At 35.8% G+C, this 15213-nt stretch overlaps 1 protein-coding gene across 1 annotated transcript; it reads right to left on the bottom strand.

The window, feature by feature from the left end:
* Positions 1-8313: 8313 nt before the first annotated feature.
* LOC100262095 (fasciclin-like arabinogalactan protein 4) lies at positions 8314-10020 on the bottom strand. Its single transcript, XM_002283873.4, has one exon. The coding sequence runs from the start codon at positions 9876-9878 to the stop codon at positions 8601-8603; it is 1278 nt and encodes a 425-aa protein (XP_002283909.1). The 5' UTR covers positions 9879-10020; the 3' UTR covers positions 8314-8600.
* Between the last annotated feature and the right edge of the window lie 5193 nt (positions 10021-15213).

The following is a 15213-nucleotide window of genomic DNA, read 5'->3' on the forward strand; positions in this document are numbered from 1 at the left end:
AAGCCTCATTTGAGGATGTTTTAGTATTTTTCTTTCTTTACACGCTCTGTTTTTATTGTTTCTTCTCTGTGGTGGTTGCCTTTTGTTCTTGAGTTTTATTCAATGCCTGGGCTACGAGAGAAGGGGAGAATCCAGGACTGACTCAACCAGAGGCTTGGGGCGAAGGGAATTTCATTGGGTTTTGACTTGTGACAGTGACAGGAAGATTGATAAGTTCATTGGGTAACTATGAAGACAAGGCTCCGAGGAAGCTTTGACTTGTGTTGAATCGAACAAGCAGGGAACGGCGAGACATGAGGCTAGTCCTCCTCTTGACGATGTCTTCGTTGATGTGCTTGACCTCCCTGTAAGGCATGAAAACGTTAGGTGCATCATTTAGATCAATGCTTCTCAGAGATTCTATGACTATGCAATCAGGCGAAGGTGAAAACTGAATGTTGTTTTCCCAGCACCAATGTAGCAGATGCAAATCTTATAAGAAAGCCAAAAAGAAGTTGTCCTCGAACGACGTTGGCGGCGAAGCGCCTCCGCCATCACCACCTCACTGCCAACTCAGTCCAGCTGGGTATCAAACTCAGCTGCGGCATCCACTTCACTACCGACTCGGTTCAGCTGGGTACCAAACTCAGCTACGACATCCATCACTGCCAACTTAGTCCAGATGGGTACCAAATTCAGCTGCAATGTCCCTTTCTCAAGGCCTTGCGTGGCGTCGTCGATGGGCATCATCACCAAATTTGCCATGGTCGTGGCCTTGGCCACTGTTGTCGACGCTGGGACCATCCACTCTAGCAACTCCGCCGTTTCGAATGCTTCTGGCGGAGATCCCGTGCATTCATCTAGTGCCAAATATTTCTTCTGTTCCCTACCCGTTCAGCGTGTCCACGTGCCGCTCTTCAATGTCTGTTCCGTCATTCATCGCTTCGAAAAACCCCAGACATGCAAGCATGTCACCAAGAGTTGCCATATGGAAGGCGGTTTCGAAATGAGAATGGGATGCCTCAGAGACGTCAACGTCATCTCTGGTCTGCCGGCGGCGATCAGCGCGGGGAGATTGGATATACAGGACGATGAGAGGCACGTGACAAGGTCTGTTTTTCCCACCTGGCAAGATGTCCTTGCTGCTGACTCCAAAAGCATAGAGAGTGCCATAAGACGTGGCGGTTTGGCTGTGGCTGAGGTTTCTTGTATCAAGAAAATGTTGAACTATTTGCTGGGAAGAAAATGCACATTATGCCTTGGGTACTTGTGCGATTTAACAGTTGATGAAATCAAGGCGGATGCCATGACAAAAGGGTGCACAGCTTGCCTTGCACCGAGTGAATTGAGAAGTCCAATCCCTGCTTCTTCAACTTGTGATCATACAACATTACTGTGAAAGAAAGATCTTCAGATTGACAAGATGGAGAAAGAGATAAGAGAGTTGACTAAGCAACGTGACATTGTTGAGTCTCGGGTTGAGGATTTGCTACAAATGATTGGAAGTGATCAATCTTCAATTCAATGGACTGAATTCGTAATGATCCTAAATCACAGGTGTCGGAATCTTCAATACAACTCAGAATTCTGGTAGGGCAGCGTAGCAGCTACTGCCAGTGTTTGTTCCACTTTGGGGCTGGCTCCAGCTCAAAGCCAGAAGACTCTAGCTGGAAATCAACCCATGTTAGTCCTTGAGAACTCTATTAAGAATGCCCACGGCAAACCAGAAACCAAGGCCCCTACCTCCAACAGAGTGGATCAGAAGAACTGGTCTTGGCGAAGCCATTGACTTGGGTGAGATGTTGCGAATGGAGTCATAAGATTGGTTCTTAGGATTTGTAGAGAGGATCTCGGATGTTGATGTGGACATCTCGGCATCGTCAGATCATGGTCAAATAGCAGCTGGGACAATTGACAGGCTAAGGAAGAAAATTATGGGTATCTTCTCACGCATGTGACACCTGCTGCTACCCTAGAAAGAGAAGTTACAGGAAAAAGCCCTCTATGCATGGCCACCTTTTTGGCACTCCTCCTCTAAGCCACGCGCCACCTTCTAATTCACCATCTTCAACTTTGGAAATGTTTTGTTTTAAATCTCATTTTTCAAATAAATTTTCAGATTTTAATTCTTCCATTTTTCATCCTTATGTTTTTTTTTTTTTTTTTTTTTAGGTTCCAAAAATTTATTTTCCAATAAAATTTTGGTGCCATTTTTCTTCATGACGAACAATTTTCACATTTTCTCTATTTTTAAAAGGTTTTTAAATAAGCAAGGATTTAATCCCATAATTCCGAATAATGGAATTTATGGAATTAATTCATGCAAAAAAATGAATTGGGCTTTGGTGGGGGCCTAACATCAAATAAATTTTCTTTAAAATAAAATTGAGTGAAATGACACATTGTGCTATTGATGATTTTGTATTCAGTTTAGTGACATGTATGCTATATCTCGTGATTGTTATTATGCACTAATCTCACTTCTTGATAGCGCATTGAAGATCGTTGCCCAGGTACGCATCTGTCCTTATTCTGGTCTTGCTATACGCATGTTTTGATACTCATATGTGCATGATTGATTTGAGTATTTATTGATTTCCTCATCATCGCCATGTTAGCTTCATTCTATTAGTAGAGACCCGACTTTAGGGACTTAGAGGGGTGTTACGGTCTTTACCGTACCTTCCCGATAAGTAACCTGACCCCCGAACCCGATCCGGTTTTTCGCAGACCACCTTTTCCAAAATAAGGAGTTACACTTAGGGTTTTTCTTTCTTATTTTGTTTACCCTTTTAAAAATAAAACAAAAATAAGTGGCGACTCCAAGTCATTTTTCAAAATCAAATAAAAATCATTTTTCAAATAAAAATCGAGCTCACCATCGAGTGGGAAACGCATCGAGCAATCAAAATGCGGGGTCCACACATGATTTTCTATTTTATTACCCTTTAATTTCTATTTTCATTTATTTTATTTAAATACATAAATATGAACAACCCCTATAACCAGAAGTTATGAGATAAATTATAAATTATAGGGTAAACTCATAACCAGAAGTTATAAAAAATGTGTATAATCTCAATAACCAGAAGTTATGGGGTAAATTATAAATTGTAGGGTAAATTCATAACCAGAAGTTATGAAAAATATATACAACCCCTATAACCAGAAGTTATGAGATAAATTATAAATTACGGGGTAAACTCATAACCAGAAGTTATGAAAAATATGTGCAATTCCTATAACCAGAAGTTATGAGGAAAAATTACAGAATTACAGATACATGACCACAGTTATGTATATGATCTCTAATTATTTATTTTTAATTATACGGTATAACTAGAAGTTATACCAAACAATATTATAGCCAGAAGTTATAAAATAAATAAATGTTCCTGAAGCTGTGTACAAATTTAAATATTTTCTTATTTTGACAAAATAATCATAGCCTGAAGCTATAAAAGATATTAACTTTTAATTTCTTTAATTTCTTTTAATTATATTGTGTAATTAGAAGTTATACATAAATAGTCCATAGCCTGAAGCTATGTACAAATTTGAATATTTTATTGTGTTATATATGCTCTCATTGCTTTTATACAACTTATTAAGTCATCATCAATGACTAATATTTTTCCATTGATTTTAACTCTATCTCTATGATAATATTTCTTCAATTCTATAAAGGCGAGGTCTTTATGACAATGTTTAAAGACTTATTACTTTGATGAAACTATTGTCTCATTAATTGCACAACATTGATGACAAATAATGTTAATACTATATCAAGTGATGGAAACCTGATTAAAGGCTCCATAAGAGCTTATACTATGTCAATAGTGATATTTGATTCCATGTGAATGACACTTTATACGATGATAGATTCAGAAGAATCTTGTAAGACCAACTTAGTCCCCCAAGGTAAAATGTTGTATGGATGTACATTATAAAACCAGAAGTTTTTATTTAATGACTAGTCTACCTATACGCTTAAAATGTAGAGTAACATGTTGTGCAGATTATCATTTTAATGAGACAATTTTCTCATCATTAGGGAAAGAAAAGCCAGTTCCAGAAGAACGACGTGAAATTATTTGGAATGCATTGTCTTTGACTTATCTTGATCCTCATACAAATCAATGTGTATTAGAAGTTCAAAGGATCATTCATTTGTAAAATCTTACAAATCAATTACTTGATGCATTTATTGATACAAAGAAAGTGACAAAGTCACATATCCTGGCTACAAATACTCCAACATGGATTGATATCCTTGTAAGATAGTTAACAAATGAATCTAAGATACGCCTGAAGTGTGATAGACCCGTCGGCTTAAATGATGCAACTCCTAGAAAGAGGAGAACTCGAGAAAAACTTGGCACTCTAGACGAGGCCATCAAAATGACTGATCAGTTTAAAATTGATAAATCTATAGCCCTAGAAGAGGCACATATTGAACAAGAAGCCCTTGAAAAGGAACAGGTACATGCAAATTGTGAGATCTCAATAAGTTATGTACACACGAGAGAAAAATGGGATCGAAATAATATTGTTATTAACAATATTTTTGCTTTCCAAGTGGCCTTTGATATCATAAGAAATGATGAAGATCCCAAACAACGAAATGTGGAAGAATGTCGACATAGAAATGATTGGCCAAAAATGGAAAGAAACTATACAAGCAGAGTTAAACTCATTAACAAAACGAGAAGTTTTTTGACTTGTAGTCCAAACACCTGAAGATGTAAAGCCTGTTGGGTAAAAATGGGTATTTGTACGAGAATGCAATGAGAATAATGAGATCATAAGATATAAAGTGCGATTGGTAGCACAAGGTTTCTTGCAAAAACCTAGTATTGACTATGAGGAAACATTCTCTCCCGTCATGGACGCAATCACATATAATTTCTTAATTAGTTTGGCAGTCCCAAAAGAACTAGATATGCGTATCATGAATGTTATTACAGTATATTTATATGGATCCATGGATAATGATATATATATGAAAATCCCTGAAGGATTTAAATTTCCTGAAGCAAATTGTACAAAGTCTCGTAGCATGTACTCAACCAAGTTACAACGATCCTTGTATGGATTAAAGCATTCTGAATGCATGTGGTATAATCGCCTTAGCAAATATTTGCTAAAAGAAGAGTATGTGAATAACCCTATACGCCGAATTTGAAATTATTGCATTGTATGTTGATGACTTAAATCTTGTTGGAACTCCTAAAGAGCTCACAAGAACAACAAATTGCTTGAAAAATGAATTTGAGATGAAAGATCTTGGAAAAACAAAATTCTGTCTCGGTTTGCAGACCGAAAATTTTCCAAATGGAGTTTTAGTACATCAATCAACATACATTAAGAAAGTTTTGAAACGTTTTTATATGGATAAAGCGCATTATTTAAGTTCTCCAATGGTTGTCAGATCACTTGATGTGAAAAATGACCTATTTTTTCCTTGAGAAAAATGATGAAGAATTACTTGGTCCTGAAGTACCATATTTTAGTGCTATTGGTGCACTTATATATCTTGTCAATTGTATACGTCCAAACATTGTTTTTTTTTGTCAATTTATTAGCAAAATATAGTTTTGTTCCAACTCGAAAACATTGGAATAGTATCAAACATATATTGTGTTATCTTTGCGGAACTAATAGTATAGGTCTATTTTACTCAAGGAAAGTAACAATTGCTTATATATGCAGATGCAGAATATCTTTCAGATCCATATAAAGAAATTCTTGCAATTCATGAAGCAAGTCGTGAATGTGTACGACTAAGGTCAATGATCCAACATATTCAAGAAACATGTGGACTACCTTCCATCAGAGGCAATGCAACCAAGTTACATGAAGATAATGTTGCTTGTATTGCACAAATTAAAGGAAGATTCATAAAAGGTGATAGAATTAAGCATATCTCCTTAAATTCTTCTATACTTATGAGCTCCGAAAGAAATGTGACATCGATGTTTAACAGATTTGGTCATGCAATAATATAGTAAATCTATTCACAAAGGCGTTACCTTCGACTTCATTGAAAAAGAATTAAGGTATGACTTTGGAATACGAAGATTGAGATATCTACCATTTGAAATGTTGAAGAAATCATAATCATGTTTACATGAGGGAGAGAATGATAATATGAATATACTGCACTCTTTTTTCCTTCGTCCAGGTTTTGTCCCAATGGGTTTTATTGGCAAGGTTTTTAATGAGACAGTTATAGTAATCCAAAAGAATATTGTACTATTTTTCCTTCACTAAGGTTTTTTCCTATGGGGTTTTTCCTAGTAAAGTTTTAATGAGACGTATTCTTATGATCATCCAATGAGGAGTGTTATAAAATATGAGATTTTGTACTACTATGGTAACTTGTGGATGATCATTCATAAATATCTCTTGTAACTCCAAGGGAGAGACCCCTAATGAAATTTAATATAGAGTTTTTCCGTGCATTCTATTCTCTTCGTTTGTTCTAATTTCTCTTTCTTATTTTCTTCTCATTTCACTTATAATTTTACAACACGACCTAATATTTACATCAAGGTTTTATTTAAAATTAAGTAAAAAAACAAACACTACTAAATTTAAAAATCATATTTTAAAAATATTTTTTCAAAGATAAACACATATTGAGATACTTTTAAAATTTTTTAATTTAATGTATCCCCGTATTCTTCTCAAAAATACCCTTATCCAGAATTCTATCCCAAATACTCCTAAAAGTTGTGATTCATCTTCAAAAAGTTTTTAATGTTTCAAAATTTTTACTAAACATGGATTATGGCTTGATAAGTGAATTTTGAGAAATGATCATGATCTAACCAGATTTATTATTATTTTTTTAAGGCTATATTGTCTTCATAAAATTTAAGATGAAAAAATATAAGAAAAAATGATTAGAAAATTTTATAAGCTTTCCTCTCCACTCTCGAAACGGGTGAAGGAGTGAGTAAATTTAAAATATTTGACGCAATTTAGAAGGGTAAAAATGGATGATGATTGGATAGGATTTAGCCATTTAGGAAGGGCTTGGGGTTGGGGATGAGATTGAGTGGGGCCCATCAGCCTCAAAAAATCTAGAGGGTGGGGGGGGGGGGGGGGGGGAAGTGACATCAGACAGTGGCCACACACATAGAAGGGGAGAGACAAGGCGCCATGAACCCATTATCACTATTCACTACTCAGTACTCACACTGCCAGACTTTAGATTTCCCATTTTTAGAAGGGTAAAAATGGATGATGATTGGATAGGATTTAGCCATTTAGGAAGGGCTTGGGGTTGGGGATGAGATTGAGTGGGGCCCATCAGCCTCAAAAAATCTAGAGGGTGGGGGGGGGGGGGGGGGGGGAAGTGACATCAGACAGTGGCCACACACATAGAAGGGGAGAGACAAGGCGCCATGAACCCATTATCACTATTCACTACTCAGTACTCACACTGCCAGACTTTAGATTTCCCATTTCCCAAAGTCTCTATAAACAAAACACATAGCATCCGGGCCCATCTCCACTCAACCATCATCCAACAGTAGCCGCCGCCTCCCTTTCCACTTTGCAACACATCTCCACCCTCCATTTGTGGGACCAGACACTTGCCTTCTGTCACCCACTTTTGGCCAGTTGCCACTAATCACTTGCCCTTTCACCCTACCCTACAATTAAAATCTATAACACAACCACTGTTCCCTTGTTCCCACTGCTACTACAATCCAAACAGGATTCTCTGCTCCGCATTCCTCTTCTCCTGGACCAATACACCCCCACTCTTTTATTAAAATTACTCCTCCCTTGCCTTTCCGTTTCTGTTCAGAGCCAAAAAAGTTCCCCCCTCCAACTGCTCACTACAGCTAACAAATTTGGGAATTTTTCCAAAATTTAAAAGAACTCAAGTACAAGATTTTCAGCGCAGGGTCCAAGTGCTGTACAGCTGGGTTTTTCTTTTCTTTCTGTTCTTTCTTTTTCTTTTTATTGGTCTTTGGCCCTTGGGTATTGTATTAATTAAAACTCAGAAAATTCAGTTGAAAAGAAGGGTTTCTTTGCCGCTTTATGACAGGAACCGAACCGGGTCTTTCAATTGGATCTTTGCATTTGTGTGAGGGAATTTTTACTTCTTTCTTATGCGGATTCCGATTGAGAAATCTGCAAGTTATTTTGAACAAAATGTGGAATGGAGGAATTGAAACCCTGAAAGGGTACATGGGAATCCAAGGGCCATCAACCCTTTTACTCATTGCCATCATCATCATCATCATCATCAGTTACTGCAGAAAGTAATGCAGAAAGGAAAAGGAAATGGTATTACCAAAAGAAGAAAACAGAGACTGATCTAAACCCATCTTCTACTTTCACTCATACAACAGAATGATCTTAAGCTCTTTACATCACGAGAACAACAGCAGATTCACAAAGAACCCCAAAAGAGGAAAATAAAAAATTGTGCCTTTTAGTGGAAAATTATTCCCAGATAAACAGAATTGACGAGCCCAGAAGAAAAATTGGCTGCCTTTGTAGCCAAATTCAATTCATCGTGTGAAAAAAAGAACCAAAAAACAAAAACCCCCGAAAAAGGAAAAAATAAATTGATAATTATGAGGAAAAATAATCGAATCTCATACCACTACATACAACCCTATACAAGACATTGCGCATGCGAGGATGAACCTCTGGGCGCGGTTAATTTGAGCTTCTGATCGGAGCTCTTCGTGGAACCCCGGTGGAGAGGACATCCCCGACGGGGGTGTATACGAACCTGGTGAATTCTCCGGCGAGAAGGATATGTCCGGAGGTTGAGCACTGCCTGTTGCTTCATTGTTGGGGCTGGGCCTGGTCGTCGAAATTGGGTTGTTCCCGAAAATCTCTCTCGGCAAGAGTACCTTGGAAACCCCAAAAATAGCAACTGGGTTTTGATCGAATACCGTCTGGGTCACCGACGCTTGTACGATCCCTGAATCAATCGCCACCGACCCATTAACCCTAGAAATGTTGAGAGTGAAGCTCTCAGCTCCCATTTCCTCTGTAGCCAATGTGGGCTGAACAGGGTTCACGATCGACTCCAGCGAACCCAGAGTGTAGTATGAATGCAGGACGTGAAACTTCAGGACCACCGCCTTCTTGTCCGCCGGAAGAGACTGTAGCCTCTCCGTCGTCGGAAGATCGGCGAATGCGTCGTCGGTCGGGATAAACATTGTTATTCCGGCACCAGCCTCATCCGCTTCGAACTCCTCCACCACCCCCGACGCCATCAACATCGACGCCGCGACGTTGAAATTGTGGCCGTCGATTAACGTCTTCGTGATGTTCAACCCCAACGGCGGTCGACTCTCCGATGCCATCAGATCAAATCCGTAAGGAACGAGCAGCGAATTCACAGTGAAGATGCTGACATTGTACGGAAGCGTCTTGATCAAGGAAAGAATGGTGGCGTTGGAGGGAGAGTAAGACGCCGGAGAATGGACCGAAACAGCGCCGTTTGCTGGGTTGCGCGTAATGTTCACGGAGCCGAAGTTGCTAGTGGCACGGCCGGTGGTTTGGTAGAGAGTAGTGATTAGCTTTCCGGCGGCCGGAATCTGACGGATGTCCGGCCAAGAAAGGTACTGGAGAAGCACGTGGTAGCGAATGACGTCGGCAAGACTGGAGGCGGAGGAACGGTGGGTGAGATCGGAGGAGCGGAGGAAGGAGTTGGGGACAGCGAGGAGGGTGAGAGAAGAGCGGTGGATGAGATCGCCGTCGACGGCGGTGGCGGTGAGTAGGTTAGCGAAGTCAGAGAGATCTGGGTACGTGGACAAGAGGGAGGTGATGTTGAGGGCAACAATGGGATAAGAAGAAGACAAGAGGAGGAAATAAACGATGGCAGTAGGGGCAAAATGGGAAATGCGTAAAGCGGCCATTTTTCCCCTGCAAGTGTAGTCTGAGTAAGAGAGCCTAGAAGAAAGAGAGGAGAGGAGAGTGTGAGAGGGTTTGATGATGGTTCATGATGGGGCTGATGTGCATGATGGTGATGTTGATGCATTTAATCCATTAACCATTCTTTCCCCACTCGCGTCTATTTATTTGAATGAACACGCTGCCCCTTGCTGACAGCTGTCCCTTTGAATGGGAACTTTGGACCGTTCGTTGGGCTCTTCCCTTTTAGTCTTAAGACTCAGCTTTGGGTTAGGCTGAGCTGCTTCCCATAACCACATTCATTTGGATCTTTCTTATTTCTAAGAGTTTTAAATTAAAAAAATAATAATTAAAGATCACTCCCCATTCATGAACTAACCATTCATTTATTCTATCTCATAAAAAACATCCCTCTCCCATTTTACACCTCTCTTTCCCAAAACACATACATCAAATAAATACATACTTCAAATAAGTACATATTGGGCTATACACAAATAGGCATGTATTTGAATTTTGCAAGTTACTCGGCTATTTCATTGTTTGACTATTAATTTCTTGAAAGATACCTTTAAAAAAAAAAAATTTTAAATCTTTTACATCAACACATGACATATACTTAAGTTTCAAGAAAATGTTACAGTGGTTTTTATTTTTTTAAACTAAATAAAAAATTTTTAAATATTTAAATTTTTTATATTAACATGTTGATGTCAATTAATATGATTCAAATAAATTTGTTATCAATAAGTTTAATTTAATTATATTGGTTGATATAAATAATTATTTTTAATTAAAAAATAAACCCTACCTAAATAAGAGTATATAAATTAATTTGCCTTGTCCTGTAATTATTTTAATTATATAATACATTACACTTAGAAAGAAGGAGATGGGTACGAATTGCGCTGATGTATAAGATCGACCATTGGTAAAAAATTCTATTCATGAGGTGTAACGCTTGCCACGCCATCCCACTACATGATCCAAGAAATTCTTTGGGGAATAATTTGACTCAAAAGTCAACAAACCAGATATTTGAAATAATTAATGTGTTATTATTAGATTCATGTTCATATTTACAAATTACAACACAACAAAATAAGTATATACTATAAAACTATATATAGAATATGATTGAATTGAATTGAATTTCTTGAGGGAAAAAAAAGAGAGAGAGAGAGGAGATATGGGCTGTAACGCTTATCTCTCTTCTTTAAAAATATTTAGGACAACATATAATAATCATATAAATGACTATTTAATCAACGTGGAAAATTTTGATTAGCAAGATCGAATTTTTCTCCCGCAAATATAGGGGAGTTTCTACTCGAGAGAGTACACGTGACGTAGGCATGACTGGCATTCTCTCGTGGGCCCTGATTCTCTGCAAACGCATTTACAGTAGTGGACGGTAGCTACGACAAAAAACACCACACAGAATGTGGGCCCCCTAATTAAGGCAATGGTGGACCGCCACGTGTGCGGTGATTCCAAATGTCCTCGTTGATCTTCTGTCGGAGTTGTTTGCATGCGAGCATGCACATCGACAGTGCATGTGAATGTGCTTTAAGTTTTGTAATCATCCAATTTTTGTCCCCATTATTATTTCAAAAAATCCAAATATATATATATATTGTCACGCCATTTATTTTTTAACATTTTTGAAGGTGGTTAAGAAAAAATTATATATTTATTAATTATTGATGTGGTTTATTTCTTAGATTCTCATGCCATTGGGTGGACTTAAACATAATTATGAATTTCAATATATATTTGTTTTGGTTCATACATTATGTGTTTATTTTGGATTCTTGTATTAATTCAAACAAAAATTATGGAATTTAGTGGTGTTTAAGATTTTAAATAATAATTATATAAACCTATTTCAATGGATAATGTAATTATGAACAATATAACTCAATTTATTCCCAATACCTATGCTTTATTTAAAGCGTTCCACCAACCACTCACAAAAATTACAAAAATATATTTTCTTTTCTAACCATATATATATATATAATTATTATTATTATTATTTGGAATTTTAAATTCAATAAAATAATATTGAATTAGCTGGCATTTCTTACTTCTTTGCTTATGTTTTCTTAGTCAGCTTCCAATTAGGTTGAACTCAATAATTCAGCACTTTTATTCTACCTTTCATGATTGTGACAATTTCGTGCATTTTGACTTATTTTAACTCTTTGCTAAACCAACTTGATGTAAATATCCAATAGGAGGTGAATTGGGTCTTAATGTCTTCTTTTTTAAAAAAAAATGTTCACAAATAATAATATAAATACATTAATTTCAAGTAAATAAAAGAAAAAAAATAGAAAGAGATATGCAAGAAAAATTTATAATTATTTGACACAATAGTAAATATGTTCTCTTCCTTCTTGAATATATTTCTACAAAACAAGTTAAGTAATCTTTGATATTTTTATCTTTTTGGCTCCTAAAACATAGTTTACTCGCTTTCAGAATCCAAATAGATTAAGGATGAGAGGATTTCTTTAAGGGATAAGTATTTTACTAATATGATTTTTTTTCTCACACAAAAATGACATGTAGTAAATGGACTATCCCAAAAGTTTTTTATTTTATAAAAAAAGTAGATTTTAAAATATTTTTTATTCTTTAATGACTTATAGTCTAGCCATTTTTTATTAGGGTAATATTTTTAATCAATAAGACTAGTATCAAAATCATTTTTCTTAATTGAAAGCTTTGCAAGGAGATATGATAATTATTCATTTTTCTTTGTCAAAAGAAATCTATCTATTTAACATCTTCAAAATTTTCTTTCAACTTGTTTTTACTTCTTTTTTATAGAGATATTTTTCAAAGTAAACTTTTCAAAATCAAGGTACAATTTTTCAAAAACATTTTGTAATTTATTATTCTTAATAGAAGAATTTATCTCATTTTCATAATATTCCAAAGTTATGAAGTGCATGCTGACATCCTTATTTGTGCACACTTCTTCTATGGAGTCTTCATTACTCTCACTTCATGTTGTCACCATTTCTTTCTTTTTCTTTTTTATCACTAAACGACTTTTTCTTTGGATGTGAAGCCTTTTTCCTCTATATTTTCATGAACTTTAAGATATTTACCTTCATTCTCCTCTTCCTTGTTATCAATTGTTGAAGATTTGAAGGCAATGTCATTCTTTTTCTTTGCTTCAACCTCTTGATGTTTGTTTATGTTATGAGTGATTCAATGAGTTCTTCAAGAGGGAACTTTAAAAGATTTGTGACTTCTTGAATGATGACCATCTTAACTTCTCATTTATTTAGTAAAAACCGTAATATCTTATAAACTTCTTAACTCATAGTATAAGCATTTTCCAAATCTTAAAGTTTATTTACAATCTTTATGAACCTAGTAAACATTTTGTTGATAAATTATAAATCTTTCATTGAAAATAATTCATAATTTTGCACTAAGATGTTTTTCTTACATTCTTTTACTTAGTAAGTGCCTTTATGGGTAATTAGTGAGAGTCTCCATATATTTTTTATTGATTCACATTGAGAGATTGTATTCATTTTTATCAAATGAAGATAACATATAGCTTTAGCATTTAATTATGCATTTTCTCTTTTCTTGCTTATGCTATTCATTCTTGGAATACAACACTTAAAAGTAAGACATGATCATAGTTTTAAAAGGCTAAAGGCATACCAAGGGTGCAGAGTCCTCTTGGAGCTTAAGGTGTAAGGCACACCTAAGGCATAGGCTTTAGTGAAGTGAGGCACACTTTAACTTACATATATAATTTTATAGAATATGCTTGGAAAGTACATTGCACAAAGTTATCCTAGAGCCTAAGGTGCAAGTTTTAGTGAAGTGAGACACACCTTAGTTTACATATCTAATTTTATATAATACGCCAAAAAAATGTAAAGTACTGGTTTTTTTTTTTCACGCATGAGACAAGGAACAAGCTGGACTAGACTTAAAAATAAATAAATAAATAAATAAAATAAAATAAAAATTGTTGGGTTAAAACATTTTTTTTAAAAAAAAAAGCTCAAATTAGGGTTCCTAACTCTGTGTTTGCAACTCATTCATGGTTTGTGAAAGAAGAAGAATAACAAAAGAAGAAAAAGAATAAGAATGAAGAATGAGGAAAAAAAGTACATTTTCAAGGCTTTGCACTTGGCCGAAAGTGAGTGTCTTGCACACCTAAGTCGTGCCTCTTTCAACGAGCATTGCCTAGAGTAAGGCGAGGCGTCGACGATTCATGTCATGTCGTCTTGGGCCTAGGTGCGCTCAAAACTTGCCTTTCACAACTATGAACAAGATATCACAAAGTTATACTTGATTTTCCACTATTCTATCCATTATTTCCATTAATATTTATTTAATCATTTAGGTATACACCACTTGCATAGTACATGACTTATGTACTTTAGGAGTTTCATGGAAGATTTAAGTCATAGATTCCATGAAAGATTAATGAGTTGTTCACATTTAGTTCATAGATTTAGGCAATCCATCTGAAACTATGGGGCACTATCTCTTAATTGGAAGGATAACTTATCTTGATCATCGAGATAAGTTTCCCATGATAAGTGTGTTAGTATGTATGATTACACATTGGACAGGACCTATGATGAATCATAACATTGACTATTAGGTAGTCATGATTCACTAAGTTACTATGTTGCATAGACTCTTAACCTTAAGAAAATATTAAGCTAATGTTGAGATCTTCAATAACTTTTACCTATGGTTAAGATCTTAAGGTGATCATGTATTCTCTATGGATTGAGTTGCTATTGATTAAGATAGGTAACAACATGTTTCTCAAAACAGAAATTATGATATCTCATAGGTTTGAGGTAGTGTGTCCCCTTAGGTAATCTTAAGGTCATGTGATTATAAAATTTGTAGTCATAATAATTCCTTAATTGAGATTTGACTTATACTATTAGAGAACCATAATATGTTAGTTAATATCATAATAGGAGGATTTGAGACCTAAGAATTGTAGAAGTAATCTTAAGAGGTTGATAACATTCACCTCGTTAGATTATGAGCACTAGTTCATAAGAAGTTTGCATGTAGTCATTAACAAGTCAAGGACTTGAGTGTTCTAGTTCCATCTAATATTATAAGATATTGGAATGTAGTTGACCCATTATAGTGGGATGTTAAGTCAACTTCAAAATTGGATTCCGAGGAAGCTAATACTTTCTTATAGGTCTCGATGGTTTATATTCGAGTTCATATTCTTATATGACACATTATTTAAGGGGGTTTTGCGTTTCTTATTTATATGTGTGCATAAAGGTGTTTTGATAAATATGCAAGGTTACATAAGAG

This window comes from Vitis vinifera, chromosome 6, assembly GCF_030704535.1.
Source record: "Vitis vinifera cultivar Pinot Noir 40024 chromosome 6, ASM3070453v1".
Taxonomy (NCBI): Eukaryota; Viridiplantae; Streptophyta; class Magnoliopsida; order Vitales; family Vitaceae; genus Vitis; species Vitis vinifera.